This window comes from Echiichthys vipera, assembly GCF_963691815.1.
Source record: "Echiichthys vipera genome assembly, chromosome: 7".
NCBI classification, from domain to species: domain Eukaryota; kingdom Metazoa; phylum Chordata; class Actinopteri; order Perciformes; family Trachinidae; genus Echiichthys; species Echiichthys vipera.
In genome coordinates, this window is record NC_139832.1 from 24,586,713 (window position 1) to 24,599,724 (window position 13,012).

Genomic DNA, 13,012 nt, shown 5'->3' on the forward strand with positions numbered 1-13,012 from the left:
CTGAGCATCGTTGACACAACAGAGCTGTTCACTGGCTCATGAAAACTATCTTCTGTGTCCGAATTAACATGAACTTCAGGTGCTAGGATTTGACGGTAGGCTCAGCCACAGGACTGCATTATTATTATTGTTATTATTGTTATTATTCTTCATAATAACCACAGAACTTGGTGACAGCAAACGCAGCAGGCTCATTCAGGCTGCTCGGGCTAACCAGCTAACGTCCACGTTAGCTTCATGAAATGACACTGGAGAAGTGAAGCTGTTTCAAAATGATGTATATCTTATGAAGCTCTCGTTAACCTACAAGTCAGCAAGGTTTTTAATGTGCTACTGCTTCTTGTTGTTTTTCTGTGTCACGTTGTAGTCATGAAACGGTACAGCAGAGGGCATGGAACCAGACCAGGTGGTGTTTTAGATGAAGACACACTGCTGGTTATTGCAACATAATAACATGTTAACTTAGCACAAATGTACAGTATGAATGTTTAAAATGGAGGGGGAAAAACATGCTGGTGCAAAGAAACAGCAGCTTACTCGAAGACAAATAAATAAGAACATATTTTTGCACATAACTAAATAAAACTTTCATTATATGTAATTTTAAGGTAATGCATTGTTTAAATATTTTTTAAAACAAACTCATTGGAACTTGGGCCTATGTTGCAAATCTCTACAGTGACCTAGGCAGCAGGGCTCCATCATCGGATCAGCTGCTGAGAGTCCAAGTCCAGAATAAAATATGAAGAAGAAAAGCAGACGTCCAAAGTCATCCGAGACTTCACGGCAGACGCAAACGACAGCGAGCGTCAGTGAGGCGAAGAAGCCGCCTGGAAACAGAGGGAGACCTCGGAAGACTGTCCCCGTAACCACAGACATTTTCTACTACGACAGCGCCGTAAACGACAAGGCTGCTAAGTTCGGCTCAGACTGCAGTGGGACAGCAGCTGACGACACTCCCAAACATCCAGAGGGAAAGTCACGATCTTCAGGTGAGTGTCTCAGTATCAGCCTGATGTGTTTGTGTACAAACATGTGTCTGGTCTTGGAGAGAGAGAAAGTCACACCAATCTGCAATGATGTGTAGTAGCTTTTATTCAGTGATATTTCATGTGAGTATATATCTCTTTATTCAGTTTTTTCATTTGTGTTTCTACCATGTATCACTTTTGTCGCTTTTTTCGTTTGCTTTTGTAAACTCTTGAGCTGCTGTAACAAGAATTTACACGGGGTGGGAAAGGTAAAGTTGATCCTATCTTGTCAAACCCCATTCAAAGGAAGCTGAATATGCTTTGCTTATCAGCAAAAATGTTCAACTTTCTCTCCCCTATCTGTCCCCTTAAAATGTTCTGCTGTCACCAATGTTCTGTTTATGGCAGTAAACAGTGGAAAGTGGATAATTATTTAACAAAATGCTGCTATTGGATCTATGCTGGACTACCAGGGGCACAAAAACGTTTTTTTTCCAAAGCATGTACACTGATTTGACATGACCGAAAGAACGAGGTCTCAGGTACAAGCGGCCGAAATGGGTTTTCTCAGGAGGGTGGCTGGAGTCTCCCTTAGAGAGAGGGTGAGAAGTTCAGCCATTCGTGAGGAACTCGGAGTAGAGCCGCTGCTCCTTAGCGTTGAAAGGAGCCAGTTGAGGTGGTTCGGGCATCTAGTAAGGATGCCCCCTGGGCGCCTCCCTAGGGAGGTGTTCCAGGCACGTCCAGCTGGGAGGAGGCCTCGGGGAAGACCCAGGACCAGGTGGAGAGATTATATCTCCACACTGGCCTGGGAACGCCTCAGGATCCCCCAGTTAGAGCTGGTTAATGTGGCCCGGGAAAGGGAAGTTTGGGGTCCCCTGCTAAAGCTGCTGCCCCCGCGATTAGAGGTTGAAAATGAGATGAGATGAGATTTATACTGATTTGTAGACTGTCTTAACTGTAAATACAACATCCTAAGAAATGTTTTGTATCGACGTTTGACATAAACAGTTTCAGTGGATTTTTCTGTGATGTCTTTTTCATTTAAATAAAGATAACCTTCTTGAACTCAAGGTCCTCCGCCTGAATCATCTGGAATAGCATCCCTTTGCTGGAGGATAACTAACACTTTCTTTTTTAGATAGACACTGAAATGTTATTTCTCCCAGCAGGAAGATTATCAACGGCTGTCTGTCGGCTCTGCCATGGGAAGTTCTCTCCACGCAGCTTGCGGCACGCCTTCAACAGGTGGCCTCAGGATTCCATTGATATTGTTGACGATGAGTCAGACGCAGCGGCCCAGTCACCCCTCTTATTCCACTCAGACTTCCAGCGACTGGTTGGGGTCCAGTTGGACCGTGACCCCCGGTTATCAGAGTTTATCTGCAAGAAATGCCACTCCAAGTTCTACAAGTGCCACAGCATCCTGGTCAGGTTTCTGCAGACAGTCAACCTCCCACCGGTCGGGAAAGAGAGCCTCAAAAGCTGGTGAGTCCAAGTATGAAATCTACCCGAGTGTGATATTAATAGTGTGTACTTATTGCAGCATTCCGACCGTAGAAAATCTACAAATATAAGCAACTGTTTGTTTCTATTTCAGGAAGAAGTGTCCAGAGGCCTCAGTAACCCATTGCTTACAAAGTAAATAAAAGCAATTCTTATTTGTTGTTGCTTACAGAAATGACAAAAACACAAGTTAAATGATGACATTACCCTGTTGAGACATTCTGCTGTTTTCTCTCAGCACCACAGTCCTTTACCTCAGACCCTAAGTGCCTCCACAGCCTGGTGTCCTGGGCTCACAGCCACGGAGAGGCCTGCCGCTCCTGTCCCAACCTGAAGGAGGTGCTTGAGGGCCAGTGCTGGGGATCCGTTAAGGCCGTGTGGGGTTGCGTTGATGGTCACAGATACACCATGGATACTCGGTGCCCAACCGCTACCAACCCAGGGTTCACGATGAGCTTGAGCAGTGGAGCGTTGGGGAGCGGTAATGGTGAAGGAATGATGTTTGAGGAGGAGGAGCAGGAGGAGGAAGATGAAGAAGCGCATCCCAGGGGGAATGGAAGGACCTCAGTGGAAAGTATACACACGCTGGCTCAACACCGTCCACCTGCAGTCACAGTACAGACTCCGAGCTCAGCGCTGGCTGACTGGACCAGCAACACTGAAGGTGAGACTGACGATAGTAGGGCTGGGTGATTGATCAGATTATATGTTCTTCTGACGATCATGAAAACAAGGTAATCGAGATAAAACGATTATATAGATATCCTGGTGTTTCACAGTGATGCACTTGTTTTCTCTTGTGTTGTAAATCAAGCGCATTTGTAGAATATAGTTGAACTAAATGTTGAATGTGGCAGTGCACTACCACATATTTGATCGAATTAATTGTGTATTTATATATTCTATTTTATGATTCATCTCATTTTATTTACATTTTTTTTGTCTTTTTAGTTGAATATATATTTAAAAGGTAAATAAAATCCACTGAGGTTCAATAAATGCATGATGTTTCAAATCAATGAGTAACTGTGCTGAATACTCACGATCACTTTGAACAAATTATGATCATGGATGAATCATGGTTGTGGTTTCCCCAGGTGTAGATTTTACAGGTCATGAGGAGGCGTTTTCTCCTGCTCTGGCCCAGCTGGAGGACAGGGCTGCTGACAGTGATCTGTCTGACAGGTGACTCACACTGTTTATCTTTATTATCTGTCCTTTCCTCTTATAACCACAAATTGGTGAGAGAAAACCTCAATGTCTGTAGTTTTTTTGGCGCTCCTCTGCCTTTGAAAGTGCTCTGATTGATAAAAGGCTGTAACATTTACAAGAACTGTAACTGTGTGTCTAGGGTGATCTCAGAGGATGACTTTGAGGAGAGTAGAAAAGGAGAGTTATCAGATAATGAGCTGTTCGAGCCGTACTCAGACAAGAGGTGGGTAAACATGTTCTTAATCGAAGGTTGTTGTTTCTACTAAAACAGCAGAGATGGTATGAAAATGACACCAGACAGAAACCCAGCTACTGTGTTCAACGTACCGTTCTCTCCCCCTACCAGAGCTCGCAGGGTGACCGTCCCCAACAAGAGAAGAAGCAGCCCCAAGGCCCTGGAGGAGCCCAAAATAAAAAAAAAACCTGGACCCAAACCTGGCTGGAAGAACAAGTTCAAACCCAAAGGGTACATATGCACATTACACAACTTGAGTCCTCGATTTCCTTTAATACACAAGTATGCAGTGTATCTTCTGCTTTGTTCAAACGTTTTTTAGTCCATGCTTTGCTTCAGTTATAACTTTGTTTAGCATTCATGTGTATTGATAACTACTATTGTGTTTGTATTTTCAGAGAGGAGCTGCCCAACATCTACAAGTGTCCGTACCAGGGCTGTACAGCCGTCTATAAAACTCCGGATGGTCTGAAGGTCAGAACTTACAGATGTCCAGTACTTAAATCAATAATGGTGTATATTACTATTGGGGATGCTTCTGGACTTAGTATTGGGTGTCCAACCTATAGCAAGCTAATTTATTATTATTAATATATAAATGAATCACTTTTAATCTACTTTTGAATTAGGGCTGGGCGATAATTCAATATGGTGATGAAAACCATTAATGTCTTCTTATCTGACAACAAGCACATGACCTCAAACTTCACAGGAAATGTTATCTTAATATCATTTGATCAGCATTTTTGGTTTTATATAATCAAACTTTGCCTTATTTACCACAGTTTAATGTTATGACGATTAACAGGATCACATGTGAGCAGATATCCTGATATACTCAGATAAAGTTCTTCTGTCGCCTTCTTCCATATTGGCTAGCTCTGCTGGGCGATATGGTATAAGCAAGATATATATATATATATATATATATATATACTGTCAAAACAATACAAAAATAAATATATATTTTTCCTATCTTGTTTATATTGTGATGTTGAAAAAAACAGCAGCTGAACTGTGTTATGACAGCATTTATGTCATTTGGACGCTGCGTTACGTTGTGATCCTTACACATTTTGTTCCTTTTTTACTATGGTTCTTAATAAAATTACTGAATTACCAGAAAACATGCTATAATATCATGACATATATGGTTATCCAGATATGCAGAGGTTTTGGAGATATCGCCCGATACATTGTGGGTCTGACCTAACTTGTTAAGAGAACAAGAACCATATTGTTTTAATCCACCCTCAAACGAGACAGTCCTTGTTCTCCACACGCTCAGATCCTGCTTTAAGTTTCAGTACTCTCTGCTGATGACCGTATAAATGACTGCTTTTTCTCATCGGGTGGGTTTTCAGAAGCACATCAAGGAGCATCATGAGGAGGTAAAAGAGCGACCCTGCCCTCATCCTGGCTGCAACAAGGTGTTCATGATCGACCGCTACCTGCAGCGACACGTCAAACTAATCCACACAGGTGAGGTCAAAGAAAAAGGGGCTGCAGAGTGACGGAGTGGAGAAGTGGTGTATTTTATATTTGTTGGGGCAGCAGCATCTTCTACGGGAGGTGGGGGGCGGAGGATCTGGCTTTTGCATGAAAAAGACAAGGGAAAATATTTAGATAAAGCTTTATTGATCCCCAGAGGAGAAATTCAGTTGCAGCACAAGGACAGCAATAAGTACAGACAAAGAGGATCTACATCCACTTTTTCTTTCATGAAAAGTCAATACCTTCTCCACTTGTTTTGCTGTAATGGATGAATGGGTTTGAATGATTGAAGACGAAACTTGAATCTGAATGGATGTGCCATGTTACACAGGCTGTTCCACCAGTTCAGTTCATTTGTTTTGGCTCGTACTTACGTTTGTCATCTGTGTTTCCAGAGGAGAGGAACTACATTTGTGACCAGTGCGGCCAAACGTTCAAACAGAGGAAACACCTTTCGGTTCACCAGATGAGGCATTCAGGGGCCAAGCCACTTCAGTAAGTACTGATACGCACAGGTTAAAATTAGCTAGTTCACATGAATGTCTTTATTTTTTTGTTTGTTTTTAAATGAGCTTCTCCGAGCTATTCTTCTCAGTAGAACCTCCTCCTGGAGGCTTCACCTTGATGTGTCGTATCTTTTGCCGATGTAGATGCCGTTAAGACTTGTTTTTTCAGCAGTACCGGTAGCTGCATCTAAATAGCCACTGAAACAGGTTCAGTTTGAGGCAAACACATATGGATGGGAGAACACGCCCAGTGCTGCAAAACAGTGCGTGAATGTCCATATCTTTCATGAGTGAACGTCAACAGATATGTTCAGTTCAGCATTCACCAACAAGACAACTTCAAACTAGTTGAAGTGACGCAGAATTCTGTGCTGCATGTGTTTTATTAATCGATTTCAGTGGCTCATTTAGAGTTCAAATTTTTAAGCAAAAACAGAAGACACAGGCTGTAAATATTGTTGTTTTTTTTTCTTCCCTTTCAGATGTGAGGTGTGTGGCTTCCAGTGTCGCCAGCGAGCGTCGCTTAAATACCACATGACCAAACACAAAGCGGAGGCCGACCTGGATTTTGAGTGTGTGATGTGCAGGAAGCGTTTCGAGAAGGCCCACAACCTCAACGTCCACATGTCTATGGTTCACCCGCTGATTCAGGCCAAGGTTCAGAGAGGCAGCAACGAGGAGGAGGAGCAGCAGCAGCAGCAGCAGCCGCCACCGCCGTACTCTGACCTGCACACCATTACTCTGACAGGGGAGGTGGTTCAGCAAGACCAGGACAGATGACGACAGGGAGTCCAGGTCTGCTCCATGGGCACATAAACTCTCAGAGTTTCCCAGTTCTGACAACCTGTACTGTAGTTTCTGTGTTTTTACATTCAGGTCATGGGCCGGGCTCGGACAGATGTTTATCTCAGTTCTCGACCAATGTAGCAATCAGCTACAACACAACAAACAACAACAACAAACTGTTGTCTTCAAAGTTTCACTGACAAATATTAACTATCTTGTAGAAAGCTCTAAACAGTTTAAGTACCACTTTTCATTCCAAACCTAATCTTCCATTGTCAGGACAGCTTCCGAACATGCATACACAAGTTTAGGTTTAAGCTTTTGGGGAAGCAGCATGCATTCCTTCACGTGTAACTACAAACACTGCAGTGCAACCTTTATGAATCTTAGGATCCAAGAGTCCACAGGAGGAATGTTTTGTAGCATGAACTAAACAGGGACTTAATAAAAAATAGCCACTGGTATACCAGCAGCTGGCACATCTGTTTACAGCGCAAACAAAGTCACACCGGTTTATTACAGTCACTCAATAATAATAACTTGAATCCAAATGTATGCTGCACATAGTGAGAGTCGTTCTCCACACAACAGCAGGACACAGTGAAGTTAGTTACCCAGCTGTGGAGTGCATAAAAAAAAATAGATCTGCTGTCCAAATGCCCAAATCATCGCAGTCAGTGCTTACCTCAGTGACATTTTTGCATTGTGTTTCCTGTATCTGCTTCACAATAAAAGCTTCTGTGTGTTTTGCCAATTGAATGCTTTTAATGTGAAGCTGCAGCAGTATGTAATGTTCAGTTACCATCAACAGTAATTTAATACAGCTCAACAGTAAACATCAACAAGATCAAATTACAAACAGTGACACTGTACTACATGCTTCATGTTACATGGTCAATCCCACATACTGTACATTCAATGAATCCGGCGTGGGAATGATGAACTCGGCCAAAACATAATGTATAAAGAGCTAATTACAGAATGAAAAGGGGGCAATCCTAAAATAAAGTATCAAAAACTGGTTTGATTTCTTGAAAATCTGAAGGATTATAACTCGAAGACGACAGCCTTGTGGGGCCTGTTACAGATCTGATGTAAAGATGGTTCTACACTGCCGGTGGACTATATGGATCGATACAGAGTTTTACCTGGTTTGCTGACGGACACAATCGCAGCCACATATAAACTGTTCTGTTGTAAGTCCTATAATGCAATGTTCTTGTTACGTTAATATATGTGAAGCATTTGTATGTGCTTTGTAACCTCCTCACAGTGCAAATAGTTGTGCAGAATGATTTACAAAAACATTCAGTTTTATTCAGTCACTGTTGGTTTTAATTAAGTTATTACAATGCTAAGTACCCCTTTCTAAGAGTTTTATCTGTATTGTAAACACTGAAAAGGGCTTGGGATGTACAAGTGTATAATAAAGTTCTGTGTGCATTATGTATAAAAAAGACAAATAAAATGTAGAAGTTTTTACAAAGCTGAGTATTTAGACCTAACTGGTAACTCAAACAAATATTACCAGAGGTGCATGTTTCTGTCAGATGTAAAGTTGGATGAAGTACCTGCTGTAACCATTGCTGTCAAAGAGATGCCTCCAAAGCTTGAAGAAGTGGAGAAGAGTTTACAGCTAAGTGGGTGTCACAGGTCACTTTAGGCAGTTTCAGAGGAAGTCCATCTCTGGGCTGAGGCTGTGAGGGTCCAGGTGCACAGAGAGAGCTGCTGCCACCTCTGGGTCCAGGTCTGCACACTGGGACTCCAGCTGGACCAGGAAACCCACCAGCAGAGAGACCAGACAGGACGAAGCGATGAAGATGAGACAGAAGAGCGTGGGAGAGATAAATGAATGCTGTCTGTAGAAGAGCTTACCAAGAGGCACAGTACAGATGTATGTGTGTGTTGGTTACCTGTCTGAGCTGACTGGAGGACAGAGCAGTTGGAGATGTCTGCGAGATCGCTCTCAGGAGAAACTGCTTGGTGTGGCTCAGAATCTGGAAAGACTCCATCTGACAACAGAATTCCCAGGTTTGACATAAACCGTCATATAAGCCATAAACCCTGATGTGAACCATCAACGCAGGCTCGCTCACCTGATCGTCAGCAGGTTCAGTGGCTGCTGTGAGTGTGTGTCCATCCAGGAAAAGCTGCAGCAGACTGATGTAGCAAAGGACGGCAGTATGGAGGAACCCTGGACAACGCACAGCTCTCTGGAGCAGCTCAGCACTCTGCTTGAGCAGCAGGCTACACACACACACACGTTATGAAATGTAACTGCAGATAAACGTTATTTATAAAAGTTATTTTTTTAAGACTTGTACATACAGTACATCAGGAGAGTAGAATTACCCACAGAAGCTCATCTTGCACATTCACAGCCTGATGCATTTCAAATAGGTTTGGTTAAGTGTAATTTCCTATTGACTACTTAGGTCTGTTCATGGAAAATCTAAATCCATTGGCTGATAAATGGCCTTGCGAGGATAACTAGTACTGACTAATGATACTCAAATGTCTGGGTGAGGTATTTTGACAATGAGGAGATCTATTCAGTTCAGTTCTTTATTATAATTAATATAAGGAATAATTCATTAAATATATGTCTGTGTATCTGATACATTTTGTTTTACTATGTTAGGAAATTGTTCGACGGTCCTGCCTGTTAAAGGAAATTTTTTTCGTCGCAACGGTGTGCACAGGATTGCTGGATTAATACTGTATATAATGATTATAACTATTTTTATTAAACATAGTGCGACTTGTTGCTGCTCATGGGGGGATTGTGTCTCTGTAAATCATGAATAAATCATCGAGTGTGGTCTTGACCTCTGTATGTAAAGTGTCTTGAGATAACTATCTCTACTCTATGATTTGGCACTGTAAATAAAACAAAATTGATAGACTGGCGTCCTGTCCAGGGTGAACCACGCCTCACGCCTATTGTCAGCTGGAATTGGCTCCAGCCCCCTGCAATCCAGGGATAAGCGGTTGCAGATGATGACAGATGTGAGGAAATCAATGTTTAAGTCAATCCTGATGTTGCCTTTTACACATAAAAGAATGATCCCAGTCACTTCCACACAGTGAGGCACAAAGCTTATTAATGAAACACTGGTCTTGCTTTGTAATCATCTCCATTGAGCTGTATGCACTGGAGAAAAGTCTGGCTGCACAATGTATCATTTAGGGATAGGAGGAAAAAAACATTCTGACTTGCTTTAGGGCGTACTCACACTGTCCTTCAGCCGCTTGCACATGTACGAGCACGAGCGTGCGCACGTGTACGAGCACGAGCCCTACGGCAGTAGCGTTATGTCCGCCTGTTCGGACATGTAAGTAGAAGGACGGACCATGCGCGGACATTTAACAACAACAACAATGGCGGTGAAAGGTTCATCTTGGTGTGATGCGGAGGTGGAGTGTTTACTGCAGATTTGGTCGGATAAAAATATTCAAAAACAGTCGACAAGACGCACAAAAACTCCGAGGTCTATGGAAAGATTTGTAAACAAAGCCACACACACGCGATCAATGCGTGTGACTGTTACGGCGTGATGGCGTATGGACAGCAAGAAGCATTGGCCGGCCCTGGCAGTGTGAGTACAAACGGGGCTGGGGCGCGGGGGGGAGAGGGAGGGGGGACACGTACCCTAAAGCCCGGGTCGCGGTCTGGAAGGACAGTGTGAGTATGCCCTTAAAAACCAATCAGAATCGTCTTGGGCGACGCTAAGCCCCAAATGCAGCAACGGTGCAAAACAGATAGCGGAGAGAGAGGAGAATGCTGACTGAAATAAGCAGCCAGTGGCTTTATCCCAACAGTGTAATCCAGGGAGTCAGGCTAATTAAACACTGGAAGAGTCAGATCGGGGCATCCTTGGTATTTACATTGGCGCTAAAAGTGGAAACATGATGTTAATACACTACTTGAAAAACTAACCTGTAGAAGGCCCAAGGCATCAGTCGGATACGTTCATCTGATGTCACCATGGTGATGGACTGGTAAACACCTTGTTCTAAAGTTGGGGGAAAAACATACGCAGGACAAAACCATTTAATGTCAGTGCTACTGTAACATTAGATTTAATTGACACAGTGACTGCCAGACAGATACTGGATAAAACAGAGCACGTGGAGTGAACTGAGAGGTGGTTTTAGAAGATATATTACACTGTACCCTTTGATTTAAAGATGAGCAGCCAGTCAGCAGAGTCCACTAACACAAGCAGAAGGTCTGTGCATAAACGTGTGGCCTTCTGACGGCTCTTCTCCTACAGAAACCATCACAGACAGAATATTACAGAGACTCCCTCCCACTGTCGGAGGAGCAAAGAACAAATAGTGTGTTTAAAGACTTTTCTGCCACACAGGAGATGATTTCTTGCTCTTAGATCTGCCCCCAGCTCTGGAAAACTCAAGTGTTCATTGTTTTAATTTTTAATTTGCACTTCATATACACTTACTTGTATATTTCCCAAAAGCATTTAAAAAACATTTATTTGTGTCCTAACTGGTTCAGAGTTTTATTTGAAGCTAAAACTTTGTAAACATGAGGTGTAGTTTAGCCTGAGGTGGTACGTACAGCCTAAATGTGTAAAACTGCATTATCTTAAAGTGAGTTCATAATTTTGGGAAATATGCTCATTCAGTGTAAGAAGATTGCTCACTCTGTGAAGTTCACAAATAAACATGTTATAGCTAAGGTGACGGTCTCCTGGCTATAACTTTATATTAAACAGACTATGCTGACTAAGTGGGGCTCATGGGGAGTAAAGACATTCTAGATAAACAAATGAGTTAGAAAGACATTTTTTTCCTCTCATGACTTATATGCGAGTTTATCAACTGGAGCTAGACCTCAGACACACGTCTCTTTAACTGCATATAACTCCCAACTACACCTGAACATTACCTCTTGGTGGATATTGTTTGGGACAGTGCAGGCAGAGTCAATTAAACAAAGTTATGATTAATTACCTGAGGGTGCAGGAGTGATGACAGATAGTCGTTTACACACAGGAAAAGCAGAAAAACCAGCACCTGGACAAAGAGACAGCAGCAGGTAGATATAAGAAAGGTGGTAACCGTGCCAAAAGCGACCTCTGGCTGTTTACAGAGGGAGTGGATGTTTAAACTGAATAATCCACGTCTAAAATGTAAGACCAACACTAATGAGGCCCTGGTGCATGTTATAAACAAAAAAAAACTATTATTTCTGGAATAACTTACTGTAAATAGAGATTATGTTTGTAAAATTGACATGAATATGAGAAAGTTCTTTCCTCTCACCTGTCGGTGCTGTGTGCCCCTCTCTGGTCGCAGCAGATTGAGGGCAGCACTGAAGCCCTGGCTGTCACACGTACGCCCTTGCCAAGCACGATGCAGGCTGGCGGCCAGCAGCAGAGCTGCAGCTGCTGGCACTGGTGACGACGACAGCCCCTTCTCTAAACTGAACACCAGACAAAATTAAAAAATCCAAGTGAACCAACGTACACACAAACCACCAAAAAGACAAAACTGACGTTGAAATGGAAGCTGAGGAGAAAGCCAAGAGATCCAGAGGGGACTGGATCAATTCAGTTCTTTACTGGACCTGATCTTGGTTTTGACTTGGACTCAATTAAGTTGGTTCTGACTTCAGTTCTGGAGTGAGGTCATCAGACATGGAGGTATATAAGAACGAGGCTTTACCTGCAGGACCACTTCTGACAGTCTGTGAGGAGCAGCAGCTGCTCCGGTAGAGACGCTCCATCACGCAGGCGAAGCCACAGTGACAACAGCACTGGAGACAGACGGTCCCACCAGTGCTACACACACACAAACACACACAAACAAACACACACATACAGACACACACACACACAATCAAAATGATGCCTGAACCCAAAAAACTACAACATTTAAGAGGTCTGCATCACTAATGATTTATGAATTCCAGTTGCAGTTAGGTTGTATTAAAGGTAAATAACTAATGGCCTTTCATTTTTACCTAATACATCTGTCTACCTGGTCATTTTTATTTGTATATTGAACCTTCAAAACAAATATCAACTGGTGTAATGGAAACTGGTGTTATACCCCAAAGGGTCAATAGTAACACAAAGAAACAGGGAAGGCTCCAAGCTTGAAACGTAGCTTCAGTCCACGACTTTCTGTGTTGTGTACGATCTCTGTGCATTAAATGTCTTACATATCTTTCATTTGACAGGGAGTATGCAGGAATCCTGAAGTTTAATTCAATACCTTTTAAAGACTCTTTCCATACATTATAAGACCACATTGCCACTTTGTGTTCTCACCAGTTA

The 13,012-nt window shown here is 42.7% G+C and overlaps 2 protein-coding genes across 5 annotated transcripts in view; one reads left to right on the forward strand and one right to left on the reverse strand.

The window, feature by feature from the left end:
• Positions 1 to 8,376, forward strand: znf276 (zinc finger protein 276). Of its 4 annotated transcripts, none has more exons than XM_083916820.1 (12): positions 1 to 95; positions 680 to 992; positions 2,138 to 2,456; positions 2,569 to 2,609; positions 2,713 to 3,138; positions 3,572 to 3,659; positions 3,826 to 3,909; positions 4,033 to 4,152; positions 4,320 to 4,395; positions 5,286 to 5,403; positions 5,811 to 5,910; positions 6,404 to 8,376. In XM_083916820.1, exons 2-12 carry the CDS (start codon positions 743 to 745, stop codon positions 6,699 to 6,701), a joined length of 1,920 nt encoding a protein of 639 aa, XP_083772946.1. In that variant the 5' UTR covers positions 1 to 95; positions 680 to 742; the 3' UTR covers positions 6,702 to 8,376. The 4 variants fall into 4 exon arrangements, with proteins under 4 accessions (XP_083772946.1, XP_083772948.1, XP_083772947.1 ...); XM_083916822.1 differs by having other exon boundaries at positions 3,578 to 3,659; XM_083916821.1 differs by having other exon boundaries at positions 2,141 to 2,456; positions 6,404 to 8,375.
• The window catches only part of fanca (FA complementation group A), a gene marked incomplete at its 5' end in the record, with an annotated part of 25,081 nt that continues 20,418 nt past the window's right edge, over positions 8,350 to 13,012 (reverse strand). Inside the window, 8 exons of the mRNA XM_083916121.1 lie at positions 8,350 to 8,475; positions 8,621 to 8,719; positions 8,804 to 8,954; positions 10,648 to 10,723; positions 10,885 to 10,978; positions 11,685 to 11,747; positions 11,997 to 12,156; positions 12,399 to 12,514. Of these exons, the coding sequence (XP_083772247.1) occupies positions 8,377 to 8,475; positions 8,621 to 8,719; positions 8,804 to 8,954; positions 10,648 to 10,723; positions 10,885 to 10,978; positions 11,685 to 11,747; positions 11,997 to 12,156; positions 12,399 to 12,514 (858 nt within the window). The 3' untranslated portion in view covers positions 8,350 to 8,376. The remainder of the gene's footprint in view (positions 8,476 to 8,620; positions 8,720 to 8,803; positions 8,955 to 10,647; positions 10,724 to 10,884; positions 10,979 to 11,684; positions 11,748 to 11,996; positions 12,157 to 12,398; positions 12,515 to 13,012) is intronic.